Raw genomic sequence first — 17,416 nt, forward strand, 5'->3', positions numbered from 1 at the left:
AGGAGCGGAAGGAGAGGAAGCTACGAGAGCGGGTCAGTGTTCCCAGCGCAACCTCGCTTCGCTGTTGAGGAACTTACCACTCTGCTGCAGCTTCTCACTGAGCTTCCACACAGTCCAACGGGGCAAACGATTCAGTCCTAAATCTCCAGCAAAGGGAAAACTTGCACAATAGTTGTGTCTCAGAATATTTTTCTTCTCACATGCTTTGAATAACAGTACTATCACATTGCAGTTAGAATTACTCTGAGTGTAAAGTCGGCTGCGGCAGGTTGCCAGCAGGAAGCAAGGCAACTTCCTGTTTCTAGTCTCTTACGTTAGCGCAGATGCAGACAGAAGCGCAAAAGACGAACCGCATTGTGAGCTTCCCATTTTCGACGAGGAGATTCAACGTGTGTTTTTTAACGTCTGAGTTTGCTCCACTGGACGACACTTAAGCGCAGTGAGAAGCTGGAGCGGAGCAGAACGTTCCACGACGGGTGAAAAGACGGGAAAAAGCAGCGTTTGGCCTCAACGCGAGGCCTGTGTTGAAAAATAGCAAACTTTACATTTTTGGGGCCGAATCTCTTCCAGCTGCCCTGCACGTGCGGCATGGCCCACCCCGGCATGATGTCGGCCAGCTACAGCGAGGTGAACGCCAACACCACGGGGACCTACGGGATGCAGGAGAACGGCGTCAAGCGCGAGAGGATGCTGCTGCAGCTGGCCATGGAGAGCGACCAGGTGACCGGCCATGTGGGAGCCAGCTCCTACAACAGCATGTGGATCGACACGCACGCCATCGACAAGTACTCGCGGGTCCTCTTCCCGGGAGCCTACATCTTCTTCAACATCATCTACTGGTCCATCTACTCTTGACTCTAACGGACACCGGAGACCAAGTCTCCTGAAACGCCCGACACGAGTGATAGCGTCACTTGGCAAAAGGAGGAGGGATAGGCGCCGAAAACCCGAAAGTTCAAACGTCAAAAAATGTCTTGAGACTCCGGCTCTTTGTACAGGCATAATGATGAGGTTTTTCCCGCGGGCACGCGACACGACCTTCAAAGTGGTCAGATGGTTGTACTGTTCACACTACACAACTCTCTGTCTTGTGACGGGGAATCTTACAGCTTGGTGGTTTTCACACTACGTGACTGATCGGTGACAGGGTTTCACACACCACAACATCTTTAACCAGGAGGAATCCCCGACCGGCCTGTCGGCTCCAAACTAGGTATTGTCACGGAAACACACGCGAGAAGTGACACCGGAAATGACGCCATACCATGTGACACGATTATTTACTTTTTATTACATTCTCGATCACTGTAAAAAAATTAAAAACGAATCAAAGCAAAATTTAAATAAGAAATATATTAAAAACCTAGAGAAGAAAAGTCAAATAGGTGTGTTGTGTTTCTGCTGCTGCTCCGGTGAAATCCCCTCTCTCCTTCTCAACTCCGCCCTCCCCGTCTGCTCTAATTGGCTGTAGCTCGCTGCGTCATTCCTCGACACGACCGGATATTAAACCTGCTTGATATCTTGCAGTGGGATCGCGCCGTGATCCGTTCACACCACACGCTGGTCGCTCGCGGGAACGCGCTGTGATTTTACCCCCGAAAACCTGTCGGCGAGCGCAAAATCCGGCTAAAATCTTCTGAACTCCGCATCAGGGGTTGGCTCCGCCCCATGTACCTGCCAGTCAGTTTCCGTGTGGGAATTAAGTTCTTACTAAAGTATTACCAGACACTTTGGTCTGGTGCGGCCACCTTTAAAGTTCTGGGAGTGCAGGGAAGAGGGCCTGACGCTGTTAAAACCTCCAGAAGAGTCGCGTGATGCCGGTTGAAAAGCGGAACAGAATAACGAACAGAACATTGCGGATTGAAGAAGAGCAGAACTGGGCGCGCTGGACCAGGTGACCACATTCATGTTCTAATGAAAACAGTTGCTCACTGGAAAAGACAGATTATGGGCGTAACTCTGAACTACTCTGGGTTTGGATGAAGCTACACCAAAAGATTATTGTTATTATTTTAAACTTTTTTAGCAGGTAGGTCATTGTGGTGATGACTGTCACAATTGTTGTTTTTTTTTGTTTGTTTGTGTAAATTATTATTATTTTTTTTTTGTAAATTATTGTTTTTGAAGCATTCCTCGAGGAGATGGTGGATCAAAAAGAGACGAAAAACCGCAAAATTATTTTTTAAGTAAATAAGCAAAGAGTGACCTCAGACTGTAAAATGGGTTTTGTGTATTAAGGAAATACCTTGACGGGATATTTTATCTTTGGTTTTTGGATATGCTTAAACGGCGCTAAAAATTTTGTATTTTCATCATTATTTCTCGTCTCTCATTTCCTGCTGTTTGTGGAGTAATCGCATCGTCTTTCCCGTCTTGGTTTGTTGATTAAAGCTTTAATTTCAAGCATATTTTCTCAAAGTAATTTTAAAACACCGCCCCCGTTGCTTTGAGGTATACAGTACAACAGTATGCAAGGAACCGGCCCCGTAAACCCAAAGCTGAAATATAAGCGTGATTCTGTATTATCCAAATGTGCGGTACAGACAGCGGCCTGCCGTGATCACCATCCACACGTCTCTGAGGTTTTGTTTCGTCAAATCTGAATTCAGCTTTGAGACCCGCCATTCCTTTGTGTTTCTGCTTATACAACATCAATCTAACATCTGTTGTGGATTAAGGCAAATTTCCGCCCACGCCCCAAAAAATGCGGATGTCTTTAAAAGAAATCGTAAACATTCGTTAAATCTATCAGTGGACCATTCTGTCGGTCACCGTAGATATGAAGCCTGCAATACAAAATGTAACGTTGCCTGCAGATTAAGTCCTTGATATCATTCATATCATATTCATTATTTTGAGAGATCGGATGAATACAGGTAAGCTACCCTTATTTAGGCTGTTTAGAAATCCAGGTTCGGAGAGTAAAATCCAGTTTCCACGTTTCTTCTTCTCCAGCCATGCAGACCAGCCGCTTGCACTCGTTAGTCACTCTGGGTCGACGCCGCATGGTTGACCCAAAATCCTGCATTTGACTTTCTGAACCCAGATCTTTCACCTCTGAGGTACGTCATTAAGAAGGGGGCCGTCCACCGTCTTTCATTGGGTATGACAACATGTACAGTAAGTACAGCGCAAAAAGTAAAGGTGTCTTTGGGTCGGGGTCAGGGTTCCATACCTGCACGGTCCTGATGACATGTTTGGAGCTCCGCCAGAGTCCTGCTTTTCCTTCCAGCAGCTTGTCGTGATTATTATTCTATTCTCTACTCGTCCTCAAACCCAGTCAGGGGCTTACACAACGTTCAATCAGGTCAATTTTCCGCAAGAGCATTTCAAACTCACAGATCACAGTTTAATACCTTCCCTGATGCACGACTTGTTCTTCATTATTGACTCAGTATCGATTTATGACCCAGAACTGAAATTGAGTGTGATATTTATTAAATTTTTATTAAATGCATTCAACTTTGTTCATTATTATTACTGCTACTACTCGATGGCCTTCTATCAATGTAAAACACTTTGAGTCGTGTTGTGAATGAAAGGTGCTGTACAAATCAAGGCTGTTATATCATTTGTATTATACTGGTGATTAAATAACTGACTAAGGCAGGACAAGCGTAGCTCGTCTTCATTCGGTCACACGCACCACAACACATGCATCGCGTGCAGCCACAGCAGTCGACGCACACAATGGAGGCTGTGAAATGCGTTTTCCGTTTTTTCCCCATCGAGGCGTCTCCTTCCACCGGGGGGGCGGGGCCAGGGGCGGTGGCAGCTCACCAACGTCAACGTCTATCCCCGGTCAGGCCCTGTTCTTGTGCAGGTTTTTAGTGGAGATTCTTGTGATGTCATATGGAGGAAACCCCACGTGAGCACCGGGAGAACATGCAAACTCCACGCACAAAGGACCCTAATCGGGAGATAACCCACCGGAGTGCGGTGGCAACAGCGCCCCAGCCGGGAATCGAACCCAGGACGTTCTTGCTGTGAGTATTGTATACACCAGTGCCTGTCTGTTTGGATCGGGCTGCACTGCGGACGTAAGTGACACCGTCGCAGAGCCCTGAAGCCCCGCCCCGCTGCTGCACAGAGCTGAGCGGCTCACTTGTTGTTTATTGATATTACATGTGTGGCGTGTCCAAATTGCACCAAATTGGACACTGCACGTCCTTGGGTCCCCAGCAATACACCCACCAAGTGTGAAGTAGATCGGAGGAACGGTTGTAGAGATAATAGAAGGATAGACAGACAGATTCCTGCCTGTATAGTTTGATTTTATACTTTTGAATGACTCTTTGACAGCGCCCTCTAGTGGCCGTCCAGTAACCTGGCTTATTATGATCTGGGTGGTGGATGTACCTCAAAGCAACGCATCAGACTCCTATGACGATCAAACCTCAGGTGGAACCTTCCTCCGAGGCCACAGATACAACAGAAGAAACGTCTCCGTCTGTTAATAGAACATTATGTCATCTCTGGGTTCTGCTGCACATTTCAATAGTGTGTGGAGGCATCTGTGTTTGGGTTATCAGTGTAAAGCATCCATAAGGCATTGATAATAAACAAACCAGAGATGTTTTCTTTGTGTCTCCATAAGATTTAATAATAAAGCAAAGGATTTTAAATGTGAAGCAGCAACATTCTTTATGGAATTTTACGTTTGGCCTTTTGGATGCTGTCTCTCTGCCTCGGGCTAATAGAACAAATCAGAAATGATTTCGGAAAAGAAAAGGTGGTTTAGATTTCAACTTGACAGGTCATTTAAAATGCATGCATGCAATGTGACCAGCAGGTGGCGCTCTTCAGTTTGATTGTCGTCCTCCCTCAGTTTTCCTGCAGCTTCTGGTCCTCCCTCAGTTTTCCTTCGGCAAACTCCCTCTTCACACTCTGCAGCAGCTCTGGACGTAACAGGAGGTCCAGCGCCGTCATGGCCAGAGCCTTGGCAGCACGCAGCGTGTACGGCTGGGCTTTGTCATCCCCTGCGCACGCACACACACACGCACACACACACACACACACACACACACACACACACACACACACACACACACACACACACACACACACACACACACACACACACACACACACACACACACACACACACACACACACACGATTTAACATTAGAAATTGGACATTTTTACGATTGCTACCAAAACTGCCCGGATATCCGACCATTTTAATGAAGTTAAAACGTAAGGATCTGAGCCACTTTGACAAGGAGCACATTGTGATGCTGAACGACTGGGTCAGAGCATCTCCACAAGCACAGGTCTTGTGGCTGTTCCCGCTCTGCAGTGGTTACTACCAAAAGTGCCCAAGGAAGGACAATGGGGCGCTCACAGTGTCCATGCTGACCCCTGTCCACCCCTGAAAGCACCTACAATGGACATGTGAGCGTCACAACTGGACCATGGAGCAATGGAAGAAAATGGAGGTCTGATGAATCACGTTTTCGTCTACATCATGTGGATGGGTGGGGTTAGGGTCCGATCCGATGGAGCATCTGTGGGATGTGCTGGAACAACAAGCCTGATCCATGGGGGCCCCACCTCCAACTTCCAGGACTTAAAGGATCTGCTGCTAACGTCTTGGTGCCAGATACCACAGGACACCTTCAGAGTCTGGTGGAGTCACTGCCTCCACAGGTCACAGCTGTTTTGGCAGCACCAGGGAGAGCTACACAATATTATTGTTATTAGTGGTGGTTTTAATGTTGTGGCTGATCGGTGTGTGTGAGTCTGTGTATATACAGGTATTCCTCACTTAACGACTGCGGTGTGGGGACGGTGTGGTTTGAGCAGCCGCACCTGACCTGGATCTATGTGACTGCTACCTGTTGTATGTATGCAATAACCCAGAACAGTGATACAGTATGCAGTACAGTATGCAGTAACCCAGAACAGTGGCACAGTATGCGGTACAGTATGCAGTAACCCAGAACAATGATACAGTATGCAGTACAGTATGCAGTACAGTATGCTACATATAGTACAGTAAGGTAGTGGAGCCTATGTGTGTGGCTCAGTGAGGACCCCTGGTGACGTCAGCGTTGACAGTTCTTATGTCTTGATGTAGAAACTCCGTCTCAGTCTCTGTTCTCGCTGTGTGACTGCGGAGGCTCTTGCTCAGCCGCAGCAGCTGGAACAGTCCGTTGTTGGGGTGATGAGGATCCTTCATGACCCTGCAGCTCTGCCCTGATCTTATTGTCATCTACTATTATAAGAGTCTTTCTACATTTTATTACATTTACATTTCAGGAGTAATACCACAGGTAAAATGGGCTATTTTCAAGGTATTCCAGTACTTACATTTCTGAGTACGAAATTCAAGCACCTCAAGGACCTGGTAAGAACCCTGCATAGCTGTCAGACGGAGTCATTTGAGTGAAGGTTTCTCACGATATCGTTCATATTTTCCAAAACATTCAACCAGAGACATTAAAAACCTGCGATCAGGAAAACAGTCAGTGATGTGAAGTGTGTGAAGTGTGTGAGCTGACAAGTTCAAACTCTATTTGACGAAGCCACTGTGCTTTAAAGTTTTAAGTTCTGATATTTTGACCCACGTACCGGCAGCGGCCGTGTACTCCGGCGTGTGATTCAGAGCGCTGGAGCCGATGTAGAAGTACGGTTGGATCCCAGGGACCACGTAGGACACGTTGCCAAAGTCCGTGGAACCTGAGACGGAATAAGACACGACTGGAAATCAGAACAGAACCTCTCAGGACCGACTCCACCTGTTGGCCACGCCCGAATGTCGTGGTGGAGTTGCATAACAGTGTGTGTGTGTGTGTGTGTGCGCGTGCGTGCGTGTTTCTAAAGAAAAATTAAAAAATAAAATACATGTCGACATGTGTAAATAAACTGTCACATACATTCAGTATCACCACCCTGGGATCCTCTTATCTACCCAGCAGCACCACCTGGTGGAGCACGTGGTGCATCACACCACTGGAGAACAGGGACGCACCGTTAAAGAAGACTTTACCAGCGACGAGACAACTTTACCAAGGTAACGCGCCTTGGGGCCGCCGACACCCGCTACAGTTTTCCCAGCTCCCGTGGAACGCAGCACCACTTCCTGCTGTCTCTGGTCTCCACCCCACACACAGTCGGAGCGCTTTCTTCACTTTTGATTGTGGGGGCGGGAGCACACACACCCCTCTCGTCAACACACACCTTGTGTGTCTGGAGAATGGCCAGAAGAATTATAATGACCCCAAGAAAAACCATGGGGTTCCCGATTCCCACAATGCACTGCGTTCCATTACCTGAAGGTCAAGGGTCAAAATTCAAGGGACTTAATACATACAAAATAATGAATACCAGGTTAGAAAATGGAAATGGGAACCTAAATAAAGTCTTATAAACGGAAAACCGAATTAATTTCCGTTCCCCGAATTCACAGTCTTTCAAACACATTTTTTATACAGAATATGAAAAATAAAAAGTGTGTGTAGGGTTCATCTGCTGAAAAAGTTCCAGTTAATAACCAAGCAGCAACCACTTGCATATTTTGGGATGACAGAAGCACAACATCCTCGCTCTCCCTGCGTGTGGAGGCTCCTCCGACTCACCAGAACCGCTGGTCAGAACCTCCTGGTCCGTGGTGAAGTCCATCCCCAGGGTTTTCCCATTTTCCTCGTACAGCCGCTCCAGCGTGGCGTTCCGCAGGATGTCGTCGAACGTGTTTCTGAACTCCACGTCCACCTACGAGGGCAGCGGGGAGCGGGGGGGGCTCAATGGAGGACATTCGGGAATGACACACTATCGCTCGGCAGGGCGGTTCACGGACCTGGCAGCCGGTTGCCATGGCGGCGGCCCGGAAACACATCTCCGCCTTGGCCTTGATGACGGGGATCTCCGCTCGGGTGGGCGTGCGCAGGTAGTACTCCAGCTCCGTGTGGTCCGGGGTGATGTTCGGCTTCAGGCCGCCGTGTTTTATGATACCTGAACGGGACCGAATTGAAAGTGAGACCCCGCCCGCTCGTAAATATCAGAATCATGACATCACAAAGCGACTTTCGGCCTTGGCCGCCATGGAGTCTGTAATGAAATTCTGCTTCTGTTCTGTTTGGTGGCAAAGCTGGGTCCATCTACCGGTTTCGTCCAGGCAGCGTCTTCCTTCTTTGAATTAAATTGCATGAATGTCCGATAAAAACAAAGTAAAACCAGAATGAACATCTGTCTCCCGGAGAAGTAGGGTTCCAGCTTTGCATCTGGTTCGTTGCGCCAGGTTCAGCTTGGTTGTGACTCGCGCTCTATCTAGGGGCCGTCGGGGCTCATCTCACCGTGGATCCTCCAGTTGGGCTTGAGCTGCTGTCTGAGCACCGACAGGTTGTTGTAGCAGAGGACGGCGGCGTCCAGGGCGTTGACGCCCTCCCAGGGGTAACAGGCGGCGTGGGAGGGCCGGCCGCGGTACTTTACGGTCATGCTGGAAAGAAATACGGGAGGGAGGAACCGGGGTCGTTACGTGGTACTCCGCTCCGTTCAGCGGACGTCTGGAAGAAAGAGCTGGTGAGGAGATTCCAGTTTTGTTTTGAAAAAGTCAAAAGATTGAACGGCCCAATGTTCTGTCATTGAAAGAACAAGAACCAATGATTATTTAGAATTTATTTTAAATAACAGTGTTAAATAACAGTAATAACAATCTTTTTCATTGTGTGTGTTTTGTTTGATCTCGGCAAAATAATCCAACATTTGCCAGGTATGCACAGGATGTGTGAGGTCAAACCCGTCTTACTCCTGTAGGGCCACGCAGAGCAGGTAGGGGGCATCTTCCTGCGAGGGGTGAGCCATGAGAACCACATCCAGGCCCTCAAAGGCTCCTTCCCGGATCAGGTCGACCTTACCGCCGCCTTGCTCCTCAGCCGGGGTCCCCAGAACGGTCACCTGGAGGGAGGCCCAGGGGGGCAGGGTCAGATGCATTTAATACCACAACCCTAAGGAATGATCAATGATGCATAACGGATCAGGAACTGGGCGGGTGTGGGGTGAGAAAAATATAAAGTGGAATTTGAGGATTTTGGCACAAAAGTTACTTTTAAAATCGCAATGCTTGATTTACCCACACAATTGTATTTCATGTTTTCAGAGTATAAAACAGAATCAAATGGAATATAATAAAAAAAATATATAATTCATGTCTATTTTTAAAAATGTTAAATTATTTGGCAACTCACAAATGCGTGGTGTCAAAGTAAAATAAAAGAACAATCCAATGATTTTGTTCCTTTGTCATTTGAGGTTGAGACCCCTGCTCTAACGGATCTGTTCTGCAGATGTGCAGTCTGTCACCTCACGGCAAGGCGTGCCACGGGTCACCGGTACCGGTCGCCCGTGTCACTACAGGATGTGATTCTCTGAAAAATGACAAACTTTGTGTTTTATTTTGCTATAAATAATAGATATCGATAAATGGATCTTCTAATGTATGTTCATAAATGTGTCATAGATGTTGTTATCCTAAAAAATAGATATCAATTTTAAAATCCCTCATCCAGGATCACTGCGTGGCTGGAATTTCACAAATTCCAAAAAAAAAGTACTTTAAATAACAGCTTGACTGAGAAACTAGAATATATGGTGTGAAAGACTTAAAGGTGCAGTGTGTAGAATTTGGTGGCATCTAGTGGTGAGGTTGCAGATCACGACCAACTGAATGCGCCTCCTCCCCGTGGTGGTGCAACATGGCGGCCTCCGTGGAAGAGACGGCGGCCAACAGACAACACGGCGGACATCCACAAGAGGCGCGTGTTGTGGTTAATTATTAACCCCCACATGACAAGAAACTGATTATATGTTACACTAAACCGCCAATATTCAAGGTATATGTATTTTTTTAAAAAGTATGATATAAAACCCAAAAATAAGGGAGTCATAAAATAACAGAAAGAATTCACTCTTCAGTTAAAACAAAGAAACATGGCCAAAAACACCTGTAGGAAAAGGAAACATGCCAAGATGGACCTAAATGCAGGACACACTGTTTTAGGATTTTATACCGGGGTTTAATGGGTAGACAGGAATCAGGAACAGGCAACAAAAGGGGGATCAGGACAGGCAGGGACTCGTGACGGGGAAGGCAGGGGCTCAGGAACCAGGAGCAGAGGAGCCAGTGAAGAAGTAGGCCCCCTCAGACGGACGGCCGGGGAGCTGGAACCCTGGGGAGGCCTTCTGGAGGGCGACCAGGGGGCCGGCTCCGGGAACCGAACCACTCGGGGGGTCGACCTGGCCTCAGGGCAGATGGGCGAGGCAGCTCCGGAGGGTGACCAGGGGGCAGGGTCCGGGAGCCGGACCACTCAGGGGCAGATGCGGGCAGCCGGGGCGGCCGGCAGCTCGGGGACTGGAACGGGCTGGACCTCGGGAGAGGCGGGAGGTGGCTTGGGGACTGGAACCAGCTGGACCTCGGGAGAGGCATCCGGCGGCTTGGGGACTGGAACGGGCTGGAGCTTGTGAGAAGTAGCCGGCGGCTCGGGGACTGGAACCGGCGAGACCTTGGGAGTGGCGGTGGCGGCTCAGGGACTGGGATGGTAGACTTCGGAGTAAGGGGAGATGGAGACGGGGGGGGCACATAATTTCCACCGGCTGAAGGCTAGCATCTGGCAGAAGTCAGGATCCTCCTCCCAGAAGACTGCGAGTATCCAGAGGAAAACAGGCTCCTCCCCTTTCAACACCTCCTTGGATACTCCAAAGTCATGGCAGGTGAAAGGCAAGGGGTGCAGCGGGGACAGGGGAGCGCCGGGCCAGGGAGAAAGGGGAGCGCCGGGCCAGGGAGAAAGGGGAGCGCCGGGCCAGGGAGAAAGGGGAGCGCCGGGCCAGGGAGAAAGGGGAGCGCCGGGCCAGGGAGAAAGGGGAGCGCCGGGCCAGGGAGAAAGGGGAGCGCCGGGCCAGGGAGAAAGGGGAGCGCCGGGCCACGCAAGGCGCGACCCCAAGAAGGGGAACTTCTCGGGATCCCCAGAGTCAGGAACGTGGCAGGCGAGTACCGGCCTTGCCGGCTCAGGCCTGGGGGCTAGGCCAAGGCCGGGCTGGTTCCAGTGTTTTTTCTTCCATGTTTTTAGGCCAGGAAGGAAGCTGAAACTTATAAAGAACTATCTAAGATCTACAATGTGCCAAGACAGGTTGAACAGTCTTGCCATCCTCTCAATTAAAAACCAGTTAGCTAGAAAATTAACTTCAAAGACATTATAAATGAGTTTGCTCACAAGAAGGCTTGACGCTGGGCTCTTGGTGCAGTGTAACCTCAGCGTTTTGTTGACAGGGAACAAAGACAAGGACAAATGCCTTCACCTGTTCTAGTCAAGCCTGCCCAGGGATTGGCAAAATACTGCTTCAGAGTATTTTCTGCTATGGTTTATGTCCTGTTGAACTTACTCAGGAATGCCCACTTCATGTCTTGACACTACAGTTCTGTTTCACAGATGCTTGTTCTCTGTAGGTACCACATTTATGCCTGTGGTCCACATAGTTCAGGAATTTCTATTATTTAGGGTATGTTTTTTAGGCATGTATTTAGGAATTATGCAGAAGAGGGTTAGCCTTGTTTATAAGAATTGGTAATAAATTATTTAAACCTGAAACATGGATCATTGGTAATTTCTTGATTAAAACTGACTTCAATACCATTTGTTAAAAATAAGTCACCAATTGTGTAGTTATTTATAATAAAGCATCATAGAAATCTCATGACACAGACAGCTTTTGTTAACATCAGGAACCAAAAATGTTTGCAATACTGTTAATATAGGCAAAGGATGAAGGTGGAAACTAGAATCTGCACAATTGTCGTATTGAGCAGCTTATAGTAGTACATTTAATAACACATATTGTTTAGTATGTTATTTTAATCTTTAAAATTCTGATTTCTATGTTTGGGGTCCAGTAGGTTTTTTTCATGGGGCCCCAAAATTCTGGCAACGCCCCTGCCTGAGGGAAATTCAGGTGTCATAGCAGCAACAGCAAAGAGAGTGAGAGACAGCAGAGGTACAGGTAAGAGTAAGAGTCCAGAGCCAGGATAATAAGAATACAAATAGAAATAAAGATAAGATACGAAAAACCACTGAGCTGCTTTATGGAGTGAATGAGTGAACATATGTACAGTCTGTCAATACTAGTCTGTCTATCAATCTTGGTCTATCTTTAAATATAATATATAAAAATGTACATACACAATATGAAGTATATGAGTCCACGTGTAATTGCGCCAACGTCCCTGCAGGATTCAGAAGTTAACAGGGACTTTATGGGAAGACAAAAAAAACCATGAAGACGAAAAAACGAAAAACATGCAAGTCTCTGTCTACAGCGAGGGTTGGGTTTGGTTTGCCCGTTCTGGGCTACTGTAGAAACACGCCGGTGCAGCATAGCGGCCTCCGTGGTAGAGCACCGGCTCCCAAGTCGATAAAAAACAGCTTGTTCTTAGGAAATGCCAAACGGGATTATACAATGATTAAAACCGACTTGTGAATATTGACGTGAAACAAAGTCGGTCAACATTGTGGTCCTGTCCTAGTCAACAACAGTCAACACACATAACATCTACGGACTTGTAATCCTTTACATCAACAAAACCAAAAGGCCTGGGCACACCCCCTTCGGTCGCTGCAATATTATATTCCATTTCTGCCAAGTCCGTTCTGTAAATTCAACACACTGCAAATTAAAATTCAGATGTGCAAGATGTGCAAGATGTGCAAGAACGCTGACATTGAAAAGTGTCAATCAGTTCGTCAGTCAGTCTTTTTATTCTGTCTGCATTGACCCATTGACACCTCGTGGATGAACGACCCTTCAGTGTTTACCTGGACCGCGACCGGGAACTCCGCCGCGTTCCTCTCCACCAGGGATTTCAGTCCCACGGCCGCCGCGGCTCCAACCTCCGCGATCAGGTTGTGTCCGCAGGCGTGTCCCATCCCCGGCAGCGCGTCGTACTCGCACAGGAACCCGACGCGCACCGGGCCGCGCTCCCCGCCGGCGGCCCCCGCGGGCCCCTCCCAGGTCGCCCGCAGCGCGGTCTCCAGCTTGAAGTGCGCCTCCACGGTCCAGCCCCCGTCCCGGGCGAAGAAGGCCGCCAGCGCGTCGTGGGCGTCCCGCTCCTGGTAGGCCAGCTCCGGGCGGCTCCAGATGTCCGCGCTGAGGCGGTGGAGCCGCTCCCCGGCCGCGTCGATGCAGCCGCACAGCCCCCGCTTCAGATCCATGGCCTCGTGCTGATGTGGTTGTCTGGGGGTTTGTTTTGAACGTCTGCAGAGAAGTGCTGTGTCAGCAGCCCCCGCTTCCTCCAAGGTGTCACAGGTTGTAGGAAATAGAGCCCCGAGAGGAGGAGGAGGAGGAGGAGTCACGAAGAGCGTCTTGTGTTTGACTTTGTGGAACACGGGACTGAATCCCTGACATTTTGTTAAATTGGGCAATTGAAATGTCTTGGAAAGTCTTACGGGCATGCACGAGTATTACGAAAGACATATCAATTGTGGAGGCATCGGACTGATGGACTGAGAAGCCTTTCCAAACACAAAGCTGCTGCACCAGCTTCAGTATTAACTCTTTGCCGGGCCGCTGGGAGCTTTGTAAACCATCAGTTATTATCTGATAAGTAATAGTGAAGTTATTTGTGAACTATCTTTTCAAGGATTTTTACTGGGAAATGAGAGGTTATCTTGGAGTTAGCGTGGTCAGTCTTTTACCCCCCTGGAAAAAAGTGCACGATCTTAGGACAGAATCAGGAATCAGGAAAGAGTGGATCACTAACTTTTTAGCTTTTCTTTTTAACCTGTGGTGTCAGAATGCTGGGTGTACTACAGAGAATATTTGTGCCATTGCATCTGGTGTATGTAGTGAGTTTGTGTTCTGGCACTGGGAGGGATAGGGCCCAGCTAACTGTTTTTAACATTATCATCAAAATCCTGGAGGCCCAAGGACAAACCCGGTACCAAGCAGAGGTCACCAGGGCCAGAGGGAGAATGTTTTAACCCCAGAAGAATATAGTTTTTGCTCTGCAAGTCATTTGTTTGTTTAAATGAATAAATACATGGATAACTGTGAGTTGTAGTGATGTGTGATGATCCTCATGTCAGAGTCCTCTCTCCATGTACACGTGTCATGAATAAAGACTTGTCTTACATTTCCAGAGTCCAGAGCCAATATAATAAGGATAAAAATATAAATAAGAAAAAAGTAAAATAAGATTTAGCACTGAGCTGCCACAGGGGGTGAATGAGTGGACATATGTACACTCTGTCAATAACAGTCTGTCTATCAATCTTGGTCTATCCTTAAATATAATTGTGGTGGATGGGGTGGCTTAAGGCGGCAGCGGCAATATGGCAGCCTCTGTTGAAGCGTACCCGCTCCCAAGTCGATAAAATATGGCTCATTCTCAGGAAAGGCTTATAGGATTATACACTGATTAAAACAGACTTGTGAATGTTGTGGCGAGCTTGCGCCGTGAAACGAATTAATTCGGCCAAGACAGAGCGTTCTTTCATAAGCCACCGCCTGCGTCCCATACACCGCAGGGGCAGCTTCCATTTATTTTCTCAGTCAACAATTAATCATAGAGCCCCTGAGGCCATAACCAGCTATGTCAGTCAACATCATGGTCCTGTCCTAGTCAACAACAGTCAACGCAGTCTACGACACCCGCCAACACAAACAACAAAGCCCAACACCAACAGAATATCCAGATCATTAAAAACACATAATAAAACAGTTGCCCTTGACAACCCCATCACCCAATACAAAGTCTGCGAATTGTCTCAGTTGGCAACGCCGACAGATTGGCCCCTGGCGGTTCACAGAGGATGTCTCTCTGGGCAAGGTGCCCTGGTCAGGGTGTGGGGGGCACAGCACCCCACACCCTGACCAGCCACCCCTCTTGTCCCCAGCAGAAGGAGGGACAAGGGGCCGATAGGGAGTGAGTCTGTCTGGCTTGCCTCTAACAGTGGGTGTTGTAGGCCCTCTTCTGCCGCACCCCTGAGCTGGCCTGGGCCTGGCAGGTATACTCGTTGACTACCTGCAGGCAGTCCTTCAGCCGTCGATAGTAGTCCAGTTCTGTGCTCCTGGCAATCTCAGGCTTGGGCGGGACCCGAACACCAGGTCTCTCGGAACAGAAGGCACTTATTTGGGTTAAGCCTCAACCCGGCCTGTCGAATGGCAGCAAAAACCTCTCGAAACTGTTGGCGTGTACCAGCAGGTCGTCAAGGGACATCACACAGCAATCGTGGGGAGCGGCTGCCAGCACCCTCTCCATCATCCTCTCGAACATGGCTGGTGCGTTAGAGTCCGAATGGCATGACTCAGAACTGCCAGAGCCCTTACCCAATGGTGAACGCCGTCTTTGGCCGGAGCTCAACCAGCTGGAACCTGCAATGTAATCCTAGAGGCCCAAGGACAAACCCGGTACCAAGCAGAGGTCACCAGGGCCAGAGGGAGAATATTTTAACCCCAGAAGAATATAGTTATTGCTCTGCAAGTCATTTGTTTGTTAAAATGAATAAATACATGGATAACTGTGAGTTGTAGTGATGTGTGATGATCCTCCTGTCAGAGTCCTCTCTCCATGTACACATGTAATGAATAAAGACTTGTACACACATCTGAATCAACACATCCATGCAGGTAACTGAGAGGATCCTTTCTCCCTGACCAAGGTCACTGATCATCTTTTTGTGCTTCTTCTGGACCTGGAGGTATGGAGGTCCTGAAGGGTGGATGGGTGACAGCCCATGATCCTCTCTGCTGCTTTGATCACCTTTTGGGTCCGGCTTCATCCTGGACGTTGGCTGGCCCCTACCAGACATGCACTTTTACAGACTTTATATTTACTTTTTATTGACCTTTTATTGACTTTATATTGGTGTTTTTTCAATGATTGATTAACTTCTTTGTGTTCCTTGCCGATGTTCTGAACTTGGGTAACACTTTCCATTACAGCCTTGGCTTAAGTTGCTAGGGGCAATTTGATCCCAAACATAGAAGATTTCTATAATGATTTCTTTAACGATAACCCACCCTGTCGTGGAGCTCAAGGTTACCCCACTGGGAATGGTAGCCCTTTACCTTAGGGCCAGGTGCAGACACCTCCGCCCACACTGGTCGCCGTCCTTCCGCCAGTCAGTCCTGCATTTGCATCAACACGGTGTCCGCTCCCTGATGTTACTGCAGCTCCAGGTTTGACAACGGCAGCCACCCCTCGTCACTGCTGGTCTGGATGGCCGCCAACATCCGCATCACACAGTCCCAATCCTCCTGACGCTGACAGTAATGGCACTCCATCGCCGCACTGGGGAGCAGGGAGAGGGCGCATTACCATGCTGACATCCCGGCCGGTGCTGCACCTCAAAGTCATATCCCTGTACAACCTCCTGCCACCGGGCTACCTGGCCCTCAGGGTTAGGAAAGTTCAGGAGCCAGTAGAGAGAAGCATGGTCGGTACGTAGGAGGAACCGATTGCTGTGCAGGTAAGTCAGAAGTTCTGCAACGCCTGGACCACTGGCAGCAGCTCCCGCCGTGTGATGCAATAGTCCCCTCGGCCTGGCTCAGTGCCAGGCTCTAGAAGGCCACCGCCTGCTCCTCACCCCCTTTCCCTTGGGACAAGACAGCCACCACCGCCAAGTTACTGGCTTCAAGTGTCCACAATGAAGGGCTTCTGGGCAACAGGATAGGCCAGCACAGGGGCCTCAATCAGGGCGCTCCAGAGCCTGATGAAGGCCGTGTCGCAGGTGTCATCTCAGCAGAAGGGGCAGCCCTTGTCAGTGAGGTGGTGAAGCGGGCTGGCAATGGTTGCAAAGTCCCTCACGAACCGGCAGTAGTAGGAGGCCAGGCCCAGGAAGCATCGCAGCCCGCTGACAGTGGTCAGCGTTGGCCAATGTCGGACCGCAACCACTTTTGCTGGATCGGTGGCAAACACCTGCGCGCTGACCACATGCCCCAGGCATGTTGTCTCTCACCGGTGCAGAAGGCACTTTTTAGGGTTAAGCCTCAACCCGGCCTGTCGAATGGCAGCAAAAACCTCTCGAACCTGTTGGCGTGTACCAGAAGGTCGTCAAGGTACACCACAGGGTGATCGCGGGGAACGGCTGCCAGCACCCTCTCCATCAACCTCTTGAACGTGGCTGGTGTGTTACACAGTCCAAATGGCTTGACTTAGAACTGCCAGAGCCCTTACCCAATGGTGAACGCCGTCTTTGGCCGGGTCTCCGCCGCCAACTCCACCTGCCAGTAGCCGCTGCGTAAATCCAGGGAGCTCAACCAGCTGGAACCTGCGATGTAATCCTGGAGACCCAAGGACAATCCCGGTACCAAGCAGAGGTCACCATGGCCAGAGGGAGAACGTTTTAACCCCAGAAGAATATAATTATTCCACTGCAAGTCATTTGTTTGTTAAAATGAATAAATACATGGATAACTGTGAGTTG

At 49.0% G+C, this 17,416-nt stretch overlaps 2 protein-coding genes across 3 annotated transcripts in view; one reads left to right on the forward strand and one right to left on the reverse strand.

Annotated features, from left to right (window-relative positions):
- The window catches only part of LOC307227520 (gamma-aminobutyric acid receptor subunit rho-1-like), a gene marked incomplete at its 3' end in the record, with an annotated part of 10,227 nt that extends 9,372 nt beyond the window's left edge, over positions 1-855 (forward strand). Inside the window, exons 7-8 of one of the 2 annotated variants that reach the window (XM_079996868.1) lie at positions 1-38; positions 571-855. The exon at positions 1-38 is cut by the window's left edge and continues 165 nt beyond it. In XM_079996868.1, coding sequence (XP_079852994.1) covers positions 1-38; positions 571-855 — 323 coding nt within the window. The remainder of the gene's footprint in view (positions 39-570) is intronic. The other variant, XM_079996869.1, reaches the window with a different exon arrangement.
- Positions 856-4,824: 3,969 nt separating this feature from the next.
- Positions 4,825-13,201, reverse strand: LOC307247836 (xaa-Arg dipeptidase-like; the record flags this gene model as incomplete). Its single annotated transcript, XM_080023957.1, has 7 exons — positions 4,825-4,979; positions 6,576-6,683; positions 7,583-7,715; positions 7,801-7,955; positions 8,297-8,439; positions 8,749-8,897; positions 12,806-13,201. 7 exons carry the CDS (start codon positions 13,199-13,201, stop codon positions 4,825-4,827), a joined length of 1,239 nt encoding a protein of 412 aa, XP_079880083.1.
- Between the last annotated feature and the right edge of the window lie 4,215 nt (positions 13,202-17,416).

The sequence above is a fragment of the Zeus faber genome (assembly GCF_960531495.2).
Source record: "Zeus faber genome assembly, chromosome: 2".
In the NCBI taxonomy this organism is placed as follows: Eukaryota; Metazoa; Chordata; class Actinopteri; order Zeiformes; family Zeidae; genus Zeus; species Zeus faber.